This window comes from Marmota marmota, unplaced genomic scaffold (genome assembly GCF_001458135.2).
Source record: "Marmota marmota marmota unplaced genomic scaffold, marMar, whole genome shotgun sequence".
NCBI lineage: Eukaryota > Metazoa > Chordata > Mammalia > Rodentia > Sciuridae > Marmota > Marmota marmota.
The window spans coordinates 2,971,044-2,991,262 of NW_026000137.1; the positions used below are offsets into that span (position 1 = coordinate 2,971,044).

At 35.8% G+C, this 20,219-nt stretch overlaps 1 protein-coding gene and 1 pseudogene across 1 annotated transcript in view; one reads left to right on the plus strand and one right to left on the minus strand.

Annotated features, from left to right (window-relative positions):
• Positions 1 to 2,027: 2,027 nt before the first annotated feature.
• Positions 2,028 to 20,219, minus strand: part of Pttg1ip2 (PTTG1IP family member 2) — a 37,139-nt gene continuing 18,947 nt past the window's right edge. Inside the window, exons 3-6 of the mRNA XM_048785401.1 lie at positions 9,675 to 9,768; positions 8,269 to 8,362; positions 4,141 to 4,202; positions 2,028 to 2,298 (exon numbers count right to left, since the gene is read on the minus strand). Of these exons, the coding sequence (XP_048641358.1) occupies positions 2,285 to 2,298; positions 4,141 to 4,202; positions 8,269 to 8,362; positions 9,675 to 9,768 (264 nt within the window). The 3' untranslated portion in view covers positions 2,028 to 2,284. The remainder of the gene's footprint in view (positions 2,299 to 4,140; positions 4,203 to 8,268; positions 8,363 to 9,674; positions 9,769 to 20,219) is intronic.
• LOC107156268 lies at positions 5,004 to 5,793 on the plus strand (annotated as a pseudogene).

The window sequence follows — 20,219 nt, forward strand, 5'->3', positions numbered from 1 at the left end:
CATTTGACCACTTTGTATCTTTTTTTAAAAAATTGTTTTAGGTTGAAGGTAGACACAATAACCTTTATTTTATTTTTATGTGGTGCTGAGGATCAAACCCAGTGCCTCACGTGTGCTAGGCAAGTGCTCTACTGCTTTGCCACCACCCCAGTCCACTCTGTGTCTTTTGAATAGAGAATTTAATGCATTTTACACTCAAAGTTATTGATAAGAATTCACTGCTGGCATTATATGGTTACTATATAGTGATAAAAGGATAAATTCATGAAGAAAATAAAATAATTATATATATATGTATGTGTGTGTATATATATACATATATATAATTCTTTTATTTTCTTCATGAATTTACCCTTTTATCACTATATAGTAACCATATAATGTTAAAATGGCAAATTCATGAAGCAAATAAAATAATTATATATATGTATATATATGTATGTATGTATGTGCGTGTGTGTGTGTGTGTGTGTGTACACACACACATATACATACACACCTCCATTCAACATTGGCAAACCTAAATACACAAAGTAAATATTTAATAGACCCAAAGGGAGGGACAGACAATAATATAACAATAGTAAGGGACTTCAATAATTCACTTTCAACAGACAGAAATAAATTAAGAAACATTGGATTTCAACTACAGACCAAAGCTCAAGAGCAGCAGAAGACATACTCTTCTCAAACACACATGAAACATTCTCCAGGATAGACCCCATTCAGCCACAAAACAGGTCTTAAAAAAATTAAGGAGAATGAAATCATACTATGCTTTCTTATCGCAATAGTGTGAAACTAGAAATCAATAATAGTGGGAAATCTGGGAAATGCACTAATATGTAGAAATCAAGGAACATCCATCCTCTGGAACCTCCAATAGATCAAAGAAAAAATATCTAAAGGAAATTAAAAAGTACCTTGAGACAAACAACATATGAAAATGTAGAGGGCGCAACAAAAGTAGTTCTAAAAGGGAAGTTTATAGTAATTTGTGACCACTGAAGGGTAATGGAAAATAATATTCCTACAAGACAGCTCCCCCCAAAAACTGGAGGGACAATGTGGTGTGGAGGAGAGAGGAAAGGTAGCTAAACAAGAAACCTCTCCCAGTACATCATTTCCCAGTAATAAGGGACCCTGAGGGAAAAAGCAAACATTCATCCCTCCCTGGGTTCATCCCCACCATCTCCACCAAAAGCAAACATTCACCCCTTCCCAATCACAATGGGTCCCGAAGAAAGGAGGCAAATACTGAAATACTGGGCTCTGGACTTTTACCCTTTCCCATTACAGATGAGTCCTGGAAGGAGAAAAGCAAATAGTGAAGCTCTCAGTAACAATGAGTCCCAGCGGAAGGAGTAGTGAGCTTTCCCAGTGATGAGGAGTTTCAATCTTTTTACAACTGCCTTCCTAAGTTAAAATTTTAACCTGCATAACTAGATCCCTGACTGTCCAAACTGCACACCCCCAATCTCCAATGATTAATTCACCCTCATTGTAAACTCTAAACCCCAAACTCCTTCTGTAACCTGGGGTGGGGGCATTTCCCATACCCAGAAAATTACCTTCCTGTTCCTGATGGATTGATTTCACTGCAGAATAGAGGAAAGCTTGCTGATCTGAGGTTTGCTTCCTCCTGCCTCCATCACTTGTGTACTATGCGCTTACAACCACATTGAAAAAGACTGGGATTGTGGCTCAGCGGTAGAGCGCTTGCCAAGCACTGGCGGGACCTGGGTTCCATACTCAGCATCACATAAAAATAAAGGCATTGTGTTGTGTCCATCTACACCTAAAAAATAAATATTTAAAGAAAAAGACTCTCAAAAAAAAAAAAAACAAACAAAACAGCCTAATGTTAAATATCAAGGAACTTGGAAAATAACAAATTAAGGGCAAAGTTAATAGAAAACAGAAATAGTAAAGATTCCAGTAGAAACAAATGAACTAGTGCAAAATCAAAAGAAGTGCTGGTATTTGGAAAGACAACCTAAATCAACATTTAGCTACACAAACCACACTCAGATTTCTAAAACAGCTTTATTTAGGCACTATTGTATCTTCATTTTCTGCTGTCTTTTATTAAATGTTCAGGTATTGAAAATTTGTCTACATTTTACAGATTTGATTTCCCATTTTCTTTCTTAATAATGCAAATTCCATTCCCGCAAAGTTGTTTAATAGATGGGGGGGGATAACATGTAGGAAATTCATGTGATATCCTCTTTGGGAACTTTACCACTGAAGACACTTCTTCTTTCTCTGGAAGATCTGTTATCTATTCCTCATATCCTATGAAAAGAGAAAATAAGTTGACCTTTTCCAATTCTTTCTAGCAAAAGTCAACAAAAACTTACCTAATTTGAAAATGTTAACCACAAAATATTGATAGACAATCAAAGTTTTTCTACTCTGAGATTTTATTGTTATTTTAATATTTAGGGCTCAAATGCCTTAAGGAAGTATTACCTTGGGTGTGAATTTGACAAAGAAAAAAAGGTCAAATATTTGAAGTAAACCCAAAACTTGTTGTCTCCAGTGAGAAAAAAATTTGTGCATAATCAGTGAATCTCTACTTTTAGCAAATCATCTTCTGAATTTATTTTCTAGGAAAGAAATGAGGATGAAGAGCAATGCTATTACTACCTCTCCTGGAAAATTGTTCCTTTTGTAAATTTTGTAAATGAGGAGCATCACAGATTAATAACACACACACTATATAACATCTTATAGGTTCCATACTTTGCTTCTCCACAAGTCAGAAGTCTCCTGGTTCTGGCTTGCACTTTTAAGACTATCATATGCAAATAGGCTCCCAATTTGTAACTCCAAAAGATGCTGAGTCTCCCTCCACATTCAGACCATCTTTTCTTGATCTCTATGACACTGTTGTCTCATGCTTTTTCATCTTTTTCCGAATTCCTTTTGCAAGATTTTATTTCCCTTATTAACCTTTTAATGCAGAATGGAAAATAATCTTGCCTTGTGAATTCGATTACCATTTATTCCTTATAATGGATCTAATATAACTAATGGTTCTCTATCTGTAAGCTGTTTCTACCTAAAATAAAGAAGAATACAACCCTGTGCTCTTTTCCAACCATTTCTCCTACAAATTCTCGTGGAATTTAAAGTGGAGGGGAAAAAACCCTGAAATAAAGTAAATTCTCTGTAGTCTTCTGGTTTGATTTCAACTCTGCGAAAAAGTAGCAATTGCCTGCACTTTAGCTCCTCTTCTGAAATAGCTTTCTGAAACATCTCATAATTCCATTATCACCAACACAATTTCTACATAACAAGATCTAGGAGTTGGCAATGGAATGTGTATGTGCTCAATATTTCATCCTTGCCCTTTAAGGTTAGCTCTGCTCTTCACTCAAATTTTGGAACCTAAAATGTGGTTCCAGGCTTTTAGCATTTGCCTCTGTGGTCCAGAACACCATAATAATCTAGATGTAACCTCCAACCCCCTAAAGTTATTTTTAGTGGTAATTATAAAGGACCTTATAGCACCCTTTCCTCAATCATATTATCTAAAAATTTTTGAGGTCCATTTAATCAAGTGAACAGGTGCTGTGGGGTAGGGGCACAGTTCTGACTCCAATTGGGGCTCTGGGATCTAAGCCTGAGCAGCGAAGTGGCAATTGGCCTGCCCAGGAACTGGGTGATGAGCCAAAGGAAGCCAAGAGTTGAGTCCTGAGTAAGGGAGAGCCTTATAACTAAGGGAAAGATTAAAGAATTGAGTTGAAGAGAGGACACTGGGTCACCTAAGGTAATAGGTAAGATGAAGTGAATTAATTTAGGGAAAGTGTGCAAAGATTCCTTAAGGCAAAGGTCATTTTTGTTAAGTTTTCTGGGTTGAGTAAGAATTGAGGAACAAAGGAAGCAATTACATCCCCAACTGAGTCCAAAAATTTTAACACTTCTCCATCAAAATTGTGATTTTTTTTTACCAACTCTAGTGTAGCTATTGAAGTTATAAGAGTATGTCTCAGAAAGGAGAACAATGAAATCTGCTGTTACGTTTCCCATTCATACTTTAATTTTGATGGTGGAATAAGTAAGGAAGGGATTTTCAACTGTCAGTTACTGGAAAGGCCCAGGACACCCCATAAAATAAATGGAAGTACTTGCCACCAACATTCCAGGTGTTTACAGGAACCGTTACTCCTCTTGAATAAATGTTGGTTCTATATCTGTTCAAAATAGTGGTGAATGTAGAATTAGGCTTATTTGCAGAATAGTTAGGGTTAAAATTATTTTATTAGATAGAGCACATTTATATAATATTTTGTTTTCCTTGCTTTATTATATAGAATTCTCTTTTTAATCTATCCACAGAAGAATTAAAGCATTTGATTATAAAAAATCAATTAAAATAAATGGAATGTCATTTAAAATATCAATAATTAGTAATAAATTTAACAATTGCTTATTTTATTTTCTGTATCCTCTTACTAGAGTGTAAACTCTGTGAAGGCAAGGGTTTGATCTTTTTTAAAAAAATATTTATCTTTTTAGTTATAGGTGGACACAAAATCTTTATTTTTATGTGGTGCTAAGGATTGAACCCAGTGCCTCACGCATGGTAGGTGAGGGCTCTACCTCTGAGCCACAACCCCAGGCCTTGATCTTTCTTTTTTATCATTACATCCTTAATGACAAAGATACTACCTAGTGCATAATGAGTATTTAACAAAGGTTTTCAGAAGGAATAGATGAGAATCAAGGAGGCACCAAGTATGTGGGCAAATATTTATATTCCCTTAACATTTAGAACTTTTAAAAGTGCTTTAGTGTTTATAATTATATGGCTGAAAACAAGAATATTATATCAAATCAGCAATCAATATTTTGATGCTTCATTGGTCATTTAAGGGTATTATTTAAAAGAAAGACTGATGTTTCTACAAGGAATTAAAAAAATTTTTTTTGCACCGCTAAGGATAGACCTCAGCACCTTGCATGTGGTAGGCAATACTCTACCACTGAGTTGCATGCCCAGCAGACTGATGCTTCCAGAAGCCAACCAAGATCATTGGATTTTAAAGTACAATAAGTCTTTAAAAAAATTTTTTTTTGTTCTAATTAGTTATACTGACAGCTGAAGGCACTTCAATTCATAGTACACAAATGGAACACGATTTTCCACTTCTCTGATTGTACAATAAATCCTTAATACGATAAATTCTTCTAGCAGAATACAGTTTCCACCTAATTAACAAGGCCTAGAATATCTATAGTACAAAATCAAACAGAAGAGATGGTATGAGAATAACTAAGTTAAACAAAAACTAAGTGCAATTGTTGAACCGTATTTGCAGAGAGGATTCATGTTTTTTTCTTCTGAATTGTAGATTAAAGAATCTTCCCTGTAATTTTAGCTGCTCAGACGCTGAGGTGGGAGGATCGCAAGTTCAAGGCTAGTGTCAGCGATTTAGGGAAAATACGTCTCAAAATAAAAAATAAAAAGGACTGGGGCTCTCCCAGCCTAAGTCGCAGCGACAAGGCTAAACACACCAAGAAGGTCGGAATTATTAGTAAATATGGGACCCTCTACGGTGCCTCCCTCCAGAAAATGGTTAAGAAATTTGAAATCAGCCAGCACGCCAAGTACACTTGCTCCTTCTGTGTCAAAACCAAGATGAAAGAGACCGACTGGGGGGATCTGGCAGTGCTGATCCTGCATTGAAAACAGTGGCTGGTGATGCCTGGACCTACAACACCACTTCCACTCTCACAGTCAAGTCTGCAATCAGAGGGCTGAAGGAATTGAAAAACCAGTAGAAGTTCTACCATTTGAGACATCCCTAGCCTATAATAAATGGGCTAATTTATATAACAACAAAAGGACAGGGAACATAGCTCAGTGCTAGAGCGCCCCTGGGTTCAATCCCTAGTACCACAAAACAAACAACCTCTCCCCAAGCTTTGCTGATGGCTCTTTGCTCAACACGCTACGCTTAGGGGTAAAATTTGCCACTTTATACATAAATACAAAGAAAATGATTACACAAGAAGTCAGGATCTTGGAAGGAAAATATAAAAAATAAAAGTAAATAAAAAGCAGCCTCTTGCCACATATGTAATGTGTTCAAGAGCTCTTTCTTTCCCTACCTTTCTTTGTTATTTTTTTAGAGGTAAAGAATAAGGAGGCGGGGGTGGGGTGTAGAATAAGGAATATCTTCTATCTTATCCTATCTTGTCCTTATATGTTCACAAAGAAAGAACAGAAAATCTTGAAGCTAGAGAAATACAAATTCATAGACAAAAATGGAGGTCTTAAACAAGCAGAATATTTAGGCAGTCCTTATATTTTTTCCTAAGCCTGTTAGTGGACACCTATTTTATCTTTGGTTCTATCTATCTTATCTATGGGTCCTTCTTATAAAAGATTTATGATCTGAATAAAGAAAATAAAACCATATTGAGCATTAGGAGGGAAAAAACCCAAATTTATAGGCAGATATGAACTACAGAAATATTCTCCAAACCTTTGGCAAACTCACTTTGAAACAAAATCACATGATAAGGTACCATAGGAAAAGAAAAAAAATACTAAAATGAGGATGATAAGAGAACCTAAAAGTTCTCCTAATTCAGTAGAATAATCAAGAGAATTCTACTAATTTTTGTACATTAGAACCTGATGTCAGAGGACTTTCAGAAGAATGTCCATTGGAAGAAAATGAAAACATTTTATTAAGTATAAGACAAATGGTCAAAGCGGTAGGAATAAACATACGTGGATTTTTAACAAGAAATAATTAAAATAGTTATAAACTGTAGAAAATTCAGAAATTGTATTGAAAAGTCACAGTGTACGCATGAAGCAAGCTGAAATGCAGCATGATCTTGAGAAATGGAGAATAAGAAAAGAGAATCCACTTGGTCTTGACACCTTGAAACAATGCAAACTAGTAGTATAGCATTGTGTTTCCTACTTCCACTTTGGTTCCTTAGTGAACAATATTTAAACCATTGTAATATGTTTTAGTCTCTTAAGTAGTTTAAAAAATTTATGCTCAAACCATAGAGTAAGCACTTCAAGATAATTATATCCCAGGACACAACATAAATATTACACATTTGGCAGGGTTAAATTAATGAGAAAGTTTACAGGATTTAAGAGATAGAAGGAAAGGATGAATGTAAGAAAATACAGGGAATCAAATTGTCTTATTTTAAAAATAATGGGAGAAGTACTGAGATATAAAGATAGAGGTTAAATGGATTATTCAAAGTCCACAAGATAGCCAGCAGAAGAAATATTAGTAATCTTAAGGTCTAATAAGCACAAAGAATGACAAATAATAATTTTAAATCCCCAAATAAAAAGATGATATTATCTACTAACAACAAAATAATAAAAAATTCATTGATAGTGAAAGATAAAATCTTCAACTTTCATGACGGGGAATCAATGAATAGCATGTAAAGTCAGTAAGTCATGAAAAACCTGTAATACCAGCAGCTCAGGAGGCTGAGGCAGGAGGATCGCGAGTTCAAAGCCATCCTCAGGTATTTAGCAAGCCCTGACTAACTTCGTGAGACCCTGTCTCTAAATGAAATTTAAAAAAGGGTGGTGATCTGGTTCAGTGGTTGAGTGCCCCTGGGTTCAATTCCTGGTACTAAAAAAAAAAAAGGGCTGGGGTTGTGGCTTCAGCGGTAGAGCACTGCCTAGCACCTATGAGGCCCTGGGTTCTATCCTCAGCACCACATAAAAATAAATAAATGAAATAAAAGGTATTGTGTCCAACTATTTAAAAAAAATAAAATATTTTTAAAAAAAGAAGTCATGAAAAGAAGATATAACTATCTAATTCAAATAAGAGGAAGTAACCAGCAAAAGAAGTACAAAGTACGTTCTATGTAACATTTCAAAAGTTTGACAGTACAAATATGATTTAAAGATGTTTTGATGATTGACATTTGTAACTAAGAGGATAATATCTGGCAAGAAGGTGTTGGAAATAGGAAAATTAATTATTTTTTCTTTTCAAGCTATAATTTCTGTACTTTTTAACTTATCCTTACCGTGTGGATATATTATTTTATGACATAAAAACATAAAACATTTCCTAATAATGAGCTTAGCATTCTTTTCACTGATAGTATTCCAAAGTGTTATGCTATAATTTCATTATAACTATTATATTATAATAGTGTTATTGGACTCAATAATATCCTCGTTCCAGGACTTACTTATAAGAAACTCTTAGAATACTAAAACAACATAATACAAGGATAAAATAAACATACTCATGCATGAAATGGTAATAGGCACAGCAATACCACAGAAAAGCTATCAATAATATTCCTGTGAGTATCAGCATCACGATTCCAAACATGTCAACTGAAACATATGAAAAGAAATATGTTTTAATGATAGAAAATATTTCTTACATCTTTATCCTATTATCATTTGTAATGTGATTATCAGATACATATTACAAATCATTATTGGAAATAATGATAAAATAACATGTATCACAAATTCCAATGAAACTGCATTTAATACAATAATCACCAACATCTAAAAATAATCTGGGTGCTAAAAGGAGGTAACCTTTAAATCTCTATTTTGGTAAATGATTAAGGCTCTCATTTATTTTTCTCCATTATTTTTTCTTGAATTACATTTTTGGTATTTTCTCAATAGATAAAATAGCAGATCTTTCAGATTATAAGGATGCACATAGACATCATGATGTGGTTTTTTGTTTGATTCATTATCAAAAAGTCAGCCCAGGCTTGCTAAGAAAGAAGATTTCTAATTCTCACAAACTTTTTATTCCCCTCTACTATGCAGCTTATTGTACTGGAATATTGTAAAATGAAACTAGGAGGGAAAAAATATGAAATTGGAGACTTGAGTTTCTATTCATACTAAATACATACTAAATGCTTCTTTATAAACTACAAACACCTGTGCTTTAAATATACCTGATAGTACCTGAAGCAACTGGAGACTTGAGGGCAAAATTGTATCTTTTCACTTCAACTAAGAAAAAAATAGATAGCTGGTTGTTCTGGATGGGTTCTCTCATATAGTTGGGGTTTCAGATGGAAAGTCTTTTGTTTCAAATTTTTGGAAAGCTTAAAGATACAGGTATATTTTCCTACCTTGATATATTCTATATAACATCTCAAAAGTTTGACAGTACAAATATGACTTAAAGATGTTTTGATGATTGACATTTGTGAAGTCTTAGGGAGTCCTGGTTTTGAAGGGCATTTCTCAATATAGACTACATTAGCTGAGAAAATATGTTATAATAGTGCTATTGGGCTCAATGATATCCTAGTTCCAGAACTCGCTTATAAGAAACTCTTGGAATACAAAAAACAACATAAGAATACAAACCTCCCTTAACTAGATTATGAATATCATACCTCAGAAATTTTTAAAAATAAAATTTAAAGTATTTAACAAGTCAGATGGCAAGACATCCACCAGTTGGAATGGTGGCTCATAATCTGAATCTACAATGGCTGGAAACAACCAATAAGCATGTATGGGGTCTAGGGAGTACTGATGTACATCCCTGGATTTGCTGTTTTAATAAAGTAAATAGGATAGTTTTAAATGCTTCAAATTAGCAAATCACTACTACTTGCAAGTTGGTGGAATAAAGTACATATAAATTTAAATAAGGAAAACTCACCTTTACAGTTTGACCAAAATATAGAATTGAATGGACACCCAGCAAATGGAAAACAAAATTTTTTGCAAACCTTTTCTTCATTGCACCAAATACACTGTATTTAGAAAGAAAATAATAAGAATCAAAGCAGTGTCCACATATTATAATCCAATCACAGTAAGTATTCAATAAATAACAGCCATCATCATCGTCATGATTTATTATTTGTAGTACATGTTATTGGTGGCCTTCCCATGTCTTCTTTACCAGGCCCAAGCACTCAAACCTCAGCTGCAATAAATTTTGTCTGTGATTGACTCACAAATTTCCCTGCTCTTGATTGACTCCCCTTGGTAGATGAGGATCACCTTGCTCTTGAGATTATCCTCACCCTGGACCAGTAACTGACTGGTATGGGGTTCAAAACCATAAGCATCCTTGCCTAAGTCAGGGACAATTCTGCTATGTGATTTTTTTTTAAGTTGTAAATGGACACAATATCCTTATTTATTTATTTATTTTTATGTGGTGTTGAGGATTGAACCCAGTGCCTCACACCTGAGGGGCAGGTGCTCTACCACTGAGCTATAGCCCCAGCCCCTGATTTTTTTTTTCTTTTTCCTCAAAAGCTGTCCATGATTCAGGGCAAATGTGGGCTTTAGCTGAGACCCTATCTTTTCTTGGCTCTCATCCCTTGTTTTCCTGAATCCTTCATATCTTCATGGGATTTTGCTAATGAACAGCCACTGAAAAATTGCATGGATCTGGATCCCTTTCTCAGACTCTGCATTTAAACCCAAGACACTATGTCACAAAGCAGTAATAAGGGCTGCATTAGATAGTTTTTAAAAATGTCTCCAATACTCTCCTATTCCCCTTGTCTGCAGAAACCACTCTTTCCTCTGGGGAATCTTTCTGTTACCATGGCCCTGGTGGTGTTATCAATTAGGCTTATCTCACCTCCCTCTGTCTTCTGCTCATTGGTGGTCAAGTAATCATGTGTAAATAAGAAAGCTGAAGTCCCTTGCTGAAGTAAACGAAAAAAAGGCACAATGGTGAAAACTATTATTAGAAACTATTATAAGAAACAGTTAAAAAAAAAGAAAAAAAGGACAGAGTGGTAAAAATGGCTGTCACATAGGAACTACCATGTGACAGGTATTGTTCTGTCTTTCACGCATTCTCACTCCATCCTTTTGAAAACTTTGTGTGCTAGATACCATTATGTCCACTTTATAAATGAGGACAATAAGGCACACAGCAACTACATGACTTATACAATATGGTCACAGGGCTAGTAAATAGGAGAGTTTGTATTGGAAGCTAAGCAGCCTGGCTCTGTGCTGGTAACCAATTCTGTAAGAGTGGTTCCAAGTCCCTTCCAATCACCTCTTGCTATACATCCTAAAACCAGGAAAGGTAATGATTCACCCAATGTAAAGAACTACCCCAGACACACTGCTTGAGAACAAGAGATGGCTAAAGTTTTTTTTTTTTTTTTTTTTCATGTTGGTCAAGATCAAAGGTCAAGTCATTTAAGCAAATCTTGGATGGAAGCCACTAAGGCTGAATGGGTCCTGTATTCTTAGACCATTGCTTAAAGACTGAAACTGCAAACATAAGACCTAGATTCAAGGACTATCCATTTTTTTCTTTTTTAGTTGTAGTTGGACACAATATCTTTATTTTATTCGTATATTTTTATGCGGTACTGAGGATCCAACCCAGGGTCTCGCATATGAAAGGCGAGTGCTCTACCACTGAGCCACAACCCCAGCCCTCAAGGACTATCTTATAGAGAGACTTCTAGTCTTGGTTGTTAGTTCTCAGAGTTTTGAAAAATCAAGCCCATTCTATCTAGCAGAGTTTTAAGGAAGATAAATTTCCAGAATAAACTTGAACCCAGCAGAGAGGAATATGTGGTAACTCAATTGCTGAGCTGATTCCCAGGCTCCAGTAACCTAGTCTACAGCAGGGAAGCTCTGATAGCGGCACAGTGCTCAGAGAAGGCTTTCTTTCCTATACTTCTCTCTACTGGGTCCCTGAGAACACTGGAAAAGGAAAAGGGAGCTGTTTCAATAGACCAAGCGTGGGGCAGACTGACTGGTGACCAACCAACTCACTTCTCAGCCAGGGAAACTCAACAGAGTATATTATAGACTCAATATGATATAGGACCACTGACTACTATGGTGTCTTCTAAATGAGAGGTTTTACTGTTGTTATCCTGCTTTCTCTTTTCTATTGAATATTGGGTCTTTGGGAGTTGATTTAACTGATTCTGACTCAAAGGAACAAAGCCTAAGGAGCCATATTCAAGCATAATTCAAGAGTAACACATCTCTCTGAGATTCCAGACTTAGACCTTGACAGTGACTTGAGGTCAGTCCAATTTTAGTTGAGACTTAGTGACATTAATTTTCTAGGAGCACTTTTCAAAATATGGAAATGAAGAAAATAAAATACTCATACTCTGACCAGGAAAAGGGTGAAATACCATAGATTGAAGTAGTTTTATTCCTTTTCTTTTTAAATATTCTCTGTTTTGCATTCCTATTCTCCTTTTTCTGATAATCATACCCTTATCCTTTGTGAAACTCTTTCCCTAATTCTGTATGATCCTACAGCTAGCTGTCAGTCATCTTTGCCTTACCCATTTCCTACTATTAGAGTGGTCATTTGACCAGGGCACTCAAGAGTAGCATAGACTTTGGCCCAGTAGCTAGTGCTGGACTGAACATAGGTCCAAATATAGCCAATTATATTCTTCTTCAGAGTTATATACAGACATTGGGAGATATTTGCTGGCAGCCAGCCTCTTCTACAGCTGTATGGAGAATGTCCATTTACTGTGGGAGAAAATGAGGTCAATACACAGGAGAGAGGAAAGGAAAGAGAAATGCAAATAATATCCTTTGAGATTCAACTGAACATGAAATAAGGCTACCCAATTTTTTGGGCCAGTGAATTCCCCTTTTGATTAAATTAGTTTGCATTGGCTTCTCCCACTTACCACAACAAAAATGTGATACCTTAACTATCTTGACTAAGTCTAAAATGTCCTCAAAAATGACAACTTCATACTCATTGTCCAGAGGAAAATTATAACATAGTCAACATCCTGAGACTGGTAATGTATAATTTAGGACAAATTACAAGGATCTTTTTCTTGTAGGTAAGGAAGAAGACCCATATGAGTTCTTACCAACCTCCCATCTCTTATTAGTGTAACAACTGAGAAGCCAGCTGAAAGGCTTTAGGGTAATTATTATAATTGCCCTTTAGGAAAATTAGAGTACCCAATTTAGGGTATAAGCCTGTTTTAGTAAGCTTATATGGACATTGAAATCTCTATTTTATGAAGAAATATCACTGAAATTAAAAAATTGCAAAAGGGGAAGGTACACAATTATGTTTAGTAGTTTGTTAACATTGTATAAAATGGCTTAATATTATATTGGCAAAGAAATAGAAAATGAGTATTATTATGCAAAGGGGGATTTGAAAACAGTGGACACTGAACACAAAAAAGAGCATTTACAGGATATATATTGGTAAATGTTAGATGCAGAAGAGATTACAGGTGTACAAAGCACTGTTTTTGTTTTCTGGAGGGTCAATTTAATGGGTGGGTAAAATATGTACACTTTACAAAATTACATACAATTCTAAGTGGAAGAATATTCTCTCAAAGTGTTGGAACATGTACAAAATGTAATAGGAATTAAGAGGAGAGCTCACTTTTAGCTGGAGTGACTACACAAGGTTTCTTTCAAAGAATAAGGAGAGGTTGGCCTAAGTTTTGAGGAGTGGGTCAAATGTGTACAGAAAAGGAGGGACTTGAATACAGAAGATATGACAGCATGAAAATCTTGCCACATGGCAAGAGGGAAAGTCTGCTATGGTGGAGTTGTATAGAATAATTTGGAAGGATCATCTTCTCTTGGATTGTGATGGGTCCTGAATGTTAGAATAAGGAGCATTTCATCTTAATAACTGAATTATTTGCAGCTAAAGGTGAACATGAAAGAGTGTTAAATGACAACAATAAACCAAAAGGGCCTGGAGGGATAAGCAGTAGTGGGATAGGGGTGTGGGAAGTCCAGCAATCAGCTGAAAGAAAAGAATGGACCATAGATTCTTTAAAGAAGACAAAGGAGCTAGAGATTTCTAAAATTATTATATGGGTATGGAGAATGGTACCAGTAATAAATATGGGAAATGAGCATATTTGTGGGAGACAAAATCATAAATCTAGCTTTAGATACCTTGAGCTTGAGGTGATAAAAGAAATTATCCAAGAATAATTGTTGATCAAGCAATGTAATCATGACTACCAGGAGCTGTTAGATCTAAGAACATGAATTTGGGGTTTCTTGATACTTACATAATCATGGAAGCCATGACCAGTTGGGATAGCACAGGGATGAGGACACAGTACTAGGATGTGCTCTCAGGTAGAAATATAAATAAGAAGGGTTGGCAAGGGTAGTTGCATAAAGTGAAGATCACCAGGGAAGGAGCAAGTTTCCAGAATGATGAGTGCCTAACTAGAAAGATTAGGGTTTTAGAGAGTTTTTTGGTAACCTTTAAAACAGTTTGTTAAATATTCAGTCACACTGCATGACAAGCAGTGGTAGAATAAATACTATAGCTATTAAAAAAAAAGTGGGTTTTTTTTAATGTGTGTGTGTCCCCCCCCCCACCACCACATTTTGTCAGAACTCAGAAAGAAAGACATTGCAGAGACTGGATTTAGACTGGATTTGTCAGAGAGGCAACAAGAAAATGAGAAAGGCTTTGAGTTTGTGAATGTGCATGTTTCTGAGTGGAATGCTTGCATGAGGCAAAGACTAAGAGGTTAGCCTTGGGAATGAAAATAGGTTTCTTAAAGGGAAAGAGTAAGAGAAAAGACATTGAGTTGGTGAAAATAATAATAATAATAATAATAATAATAATAATAATAATAGAACCTGAGCCTGACAAATGGCCTTAACATTCTCAAGGAAAATCAAACTTCAGAAGAAGTGTCGTACCAAGATTAAGGAAAGGTGTTGAAGGTGTTGGGAATAGTGCCATGGAAAATAATCCTTGAGACTGGTTCCCACCCCATCCACCTAGGGACTTTTGACAGGTGATACCCACATACACACTGGCATATCCAGATTTGGATCCATAGCCCTATTCACCTTCCCCTACCCCATGTCCTAACTATCACAAGCATCTGTGCCTATGTACACATACTTTTAAAGAAAAATAGATAACAAAATGGGTATCGTTGTTGGGTAGGAGTTGTGGCATTTATATTTTACAAACATGGTCATTTTATTTGAACTATTAAATAGATAAGGTAGACTGTGGGAGATTCACAAGTCCATTAGGTTTGTTGTAACTTCACACCTTTCTATCCTAATAATCCATATCAGGATGCAATAAGTAGAAAGATTTGATTATGAAGAAAGCCTAGGATCTACTCTTATTTTTAAAGTCAGTTGCAAAACTCAGTCATATAACTCTCATTAGCAAAAAATAAAAATTATTTATGACAGTCTCACCATTGTAACATCACAATTAATAACTATTTAAAGGATTTCACAGTGATGCATAACAACTCTAAATAGCAATGAGGATCCAAGTAAAGCAGTGTTTAGCCTGTTTTAGTCAGTATGGCTTTAGAAATTTTATTAATAATGGAGGAGAATATATCAACAAAAATTTTCTTTTCACATGGTGTATTTATGACTAATGTGTTGTGAGGTAGGGTTATGAATGAGTTGCTTTTTTTGTGGATTTGGTTTTGGTAAGAATATATTCTAACTCTTAAGAAGGTCTGCCTACACTTTTTAATTTCAAGGAAAAGTTTTAGATTGGATCCAGTTAATATTCTCTTACAGCTAAGAAAGATAAGCATATAATTTATCATTCTAAGTAGAATACTTTGGGAAACTAGCAATGGGTATAAATAATTTCTCTGGGTCAATGAAGCAAAGGACATAAAGTAGGACAGTCCCAGACATATCACAACATCTGTTCATCCTTTTTTTAGTCCAAGAAGAACTCAAGTATTCTTGGTTGCTTCATGAATTACCATCTATAAATCCTGGCACTCTCTCTGGGAGTATGGAAGGTGGCAAGAGCTGTCAGTGAAAGCCTGTGTCCTTCCAAATTGGGGGAGGACAGGGAATCTTTTTCAAAAGATGATACCCTAATTCTATGTTGACTATGGGAATTATCCTTCAGTTAATTTCTATGAGGTACTGGTAATATTTTAAAAACTACATTCAAATACATATATCCCCAGAATTGCCATATAGACACTTACGTTTAGAAAAGTTTTAGGATAAAATTATCGACCTTTTTCCATTATACAGTGTACTAAATGTAATTTAACTTCTTCTAATGGCTTGAGTTAATTCAGTAGTTACTGAATGCTTGCAGGTGCTAGGAAATATGTGAAGTGTTACAGATGCAAAGATGACTAAAACATAGACAGTCCAGGGAACTGAGAACAGAGGGAAAGTGAGAACAAAAACAATTTATATGATACAAGTTACAATTTAAAAATGTATGTAAGTTCAAAAGAGAGGTGTAGGGGAACAGAAGGAGTAATCTTCTAAGAGGAATGGTAAGGGTGGGTAAAAAAATGACAGTAAATGTATTGATTTGGGGAGTGAAGTTTATACCTAAAGTCTCTATTTTTATGTAGATTAATGGGGTGTGGGATAAGATTGGACCTTTAAAGATGGTCACAAAGTTTTGAAATTACTGCTATGGGGAATTTTAGGAAACGCTGCCAACCAAAGGCAAGTACTGAGTAGCATTTGGGCTCAGGTGAACCCAGAAATTGTGAATTTGTAATGGTACTAATGCAGATTCTCATGATATATGCTTGAGCAGCAATCAGCTAACAAAAATGCACAGTAAATGAATACATAGACTGAAGGACCCATCAGAGCTGGGAAATATAGATCCAGCACAGTTAAAAATAAGAGGGCAAGGCTATTAAAGTAGTATTTGTTGCTGCAACCCCCAAGAATAAAATGGATCCAGGCAAGAATCATTTTTGGCTGCTTGCATCATCAAATGCTAAACAACAGTCCTCATTCACCATTCAATAAAAGTTTTCAATGTGAAATATTCCTGCCAAAAAATTAAACTGAACTTTATTAATCCTCTATATCTAATTACCAGTTTATAAGAACAGAACAGCTGAGAACACCTGTAATCCCAGCTATTCAGGAGGCTGAGGTAGGAAGATCACAAGTTCAAGGCCAGCCTGCACAACTTAAGGAGATCCTGTCTCAAAATAAAACTAAAAAGAGCCAGGGGCATAGTTTAGTGGTAGACAGTTTGCCTAGCATATGCAAGGCCCTGGATTTAATCCTTAGTACCAAGAAAAAAAATCAGGAAAAAGAGGAACCTGGATGTGATCAGCAAAACCCAGACTGTAGGAAACCCAATGGGACAAACAATTCAGCTTCTTCTTTATTACAATTAAGTTGTAATAAAGAAAAAAAAAGAGGGAAAAGAATAAATAGTTTAAAAGAAACTTAAGTTATGTAGCAGTCAGTTTCAGCATATATATCTGAACTAAACAAAAACATGAAACAAGGCTAATTGGTTATTTCCTGGGAACTTGATGATATTAAGAAGTCACTGTTAATTTCTAGGTGTGATCATGGACTTGTAATATTTTAAAGTAAAGACCTTATGTATTAGACATACATACCTATATATTTACAAATAAATTATATGGTATCTACATCATTATTTAGTTCAAAATAATCAATTGTGAGAGGGAGGGCATAGATGAAACAAGGTTGATTGAGATAATTCTTGGAGGTATAGGATGTATAAAATTTTATTATACTATTCTCTCTCTCTCATACACACACACACACACGTGTGTGTGTGTGTGTGTGTGTGTGTGTATATATATATATATATATATATATATACACATATATATGTACACTTTTTGTTAGGTTTTTGTTTTGGCACTGGGGATTGAACCCAGGGACCCAGGAGCACTTAACCACTGAGCCCATCTTCAGTCCTTTTTATTTTTATTTTTATTTTATTTTTTTTTTTTAATTTTTTATTGTGGGTTGTTCAAAACGTTACAAATTTCTTGGCATATCATATTTGACACTTTGATTCAAGTGGGTTATGAACTCCCACCTTCACCCCATACACAGATTGCAGAATCACATCAGTTACACATCCATTGATTTACAAATTGCCATCCTAGTGTCTGTTGTGCTCCGCTGCCTTTCCCATCCTCCACCCTCCCCCCTCCCCACCTCTCCCCTCCCCTCCCCTCCTCTCTCTCTACCCCCTCCACTGTATAACCCTGAGGGTCTCCTTCCATTACCATGCAATTTCCCTTCTCTCTCCCTTTCCCTCCCACCTCTCATCCCTGTTAAATGTTAATCTTCTTCTCCTGCTCTTCGTCCCTACTCTGTTCTTAGTTACTCTCCTTATATCAAAGAAGACATTTGGCATTTGTTTTTTAGGGATTGGCTAGCTTCACTTAGCATAATCTGCTCTAATGCCATCCATTTCCCTGTAAATTCTATGATTTTGTCATTTTTTAATGCAGAGTAATACTCCATTGTGTATAAATGCCACATTTTTTTTATCCATTCGTCTATTGAAGGGCATCTAGGTTGGTTCCACAGTCTTGCTATTGTGAATTGTGCTGCTATGAACATCGATGTAGCAGTGTCCCTGTAGCATGCTCTTTTTAGGTCTTTAGGGAATAGACCAAGAAGGGGAATAGCTGGGTCAAATGGTGGCTCCATTCCCAGCTTTCCAAGAAATCTCCATACTGCTTTCCAAATTGGCTGCACCAATTTGCAGTCCCACCAGCAATGTACAAGTGTACCCTTTTCCCCACATCCTCGCCAGCACTTGTTGTTGTTTGACTTCATAATGGCTGCCAATCTTACTGGAGTGAGATGGTATCTTAGGGTGGTTTTGATTTGCATTTCTCTGACAGCTAGAGATGGTGAGCATTTTTTCATGTACTTGTTGATTGACTGTATGTCCTCCTCTGAGAAGTGTCTGTTCAGGTCCTTGGCCCATTTGTTGATTGGGTTGTTTGTTCTCTTATTGTCTAATTTTTTGAGTTCTTTGTATACTCTGGATATTAGGGCTCTATCTGAAGTGTGAGGAGTAAAGATTTGTTCCCAGGGTGTAGGCTCCCTATTTACCTCTCTTATTGTTTCTTTTGCTGAGAAAAAACTTTTTAGTTTGAGTAAGTCCCATTTGTTGATTCTAGTTATTAACTTTTGTGCTATGGGTGTCCTATTGAGGAATTTGGAGCCCGACCCCACAGTATGTAGATCGTAGCCAACTTTTTCTTCTATCAGACGGCGTGTCTCTGATTTGATATCAAGCTCCTTGATCCATTTTGAATTAACTTTTGTGCATGGCGAGAGAAAGGGATTCAGTTTCATTTTGTTGCATATGGATTTCCAGTTTTCCCAGCACCATTTGTTGAAGATGCTATCCTTCCTCCATTGCATGCTTTTAGCCCCTTTATCAAATATAAGATAGTTGTAGTTTTGTGGATTGGTTTCTGTGTCCTCTATTCTGTACCATTGGTCCACCCGCCTGTTTTGGTACCAGTACCATGCTGTTTTTGTTACTATTGCTCTGTAGTATAGTTTGAAGTCTGGTATCGCTATACCGCCTGATTCACACTTCCTGCTTAGCATTGTTTTTGCTATTCTGGGTCTTTTATTTTTCCATATGAATTTCATGATTGCTTTCTCTATTTCTACAAGAAATGCCGTTGGGATTTTGATTGGCATTGCATTAAACCTATAGAGAACTTTTGGTAATATCGCCATTTTGATGATGTTAGTTCTGCCTATCCATGAACAGGGTATATTTTTCCATCTTCTAAGATCTTCTTCTATTTCTCTCTTTAGGGTTCTGTAGTTTTCATTGTATAAGTCTTTCACCTCTTTTGTTAGGTTGATTCCCAAGTATTTTATTTTTTTTGAAGATATTGTGAATGGAGTGGTTGTCCTCATTTCCATTTCAGAGGATTTGTCGCTGATATACAGGAATGCCTTTGATTTATGCGTGTTGATTTTATATCCTGCCACTTTGCTGAATTCATTTATTAGCTCTAATAGTTTCTTTGTAGAGCCTTTTGGGTCTGCTAGGTATAGAATCATATCATCTGCAAATAGTGATAATTTAAGTTCTTCTTTTCCTATTTTGATGCCTTTAATTTCTTTCGTCTGTCTAATTGCTCTGGCCAGTGTTTCGAGAACTATGTTGAACAGAAGTGGAGAGAGAGGGCATCCCTGTCTTGTTCCAGATTTTAGAGGGAATGCCTTCAGTTTTTCTCCATTCAGAATGATGCTAGCCTGAGGCTTAGCATAGATTGCTTTTACAATATTGAGGTATGTTCCTGTTATCCCTAGTTTTTCTAGAGTTTTGAACATAAAGGGATGCTGTACTTTGTCGAATGCTTTTTCCGCATCTATCGAGATGATCATATGGTTCTTATTTTTAAGTCTATTGATGTGGTGAATAACATTTATTGAT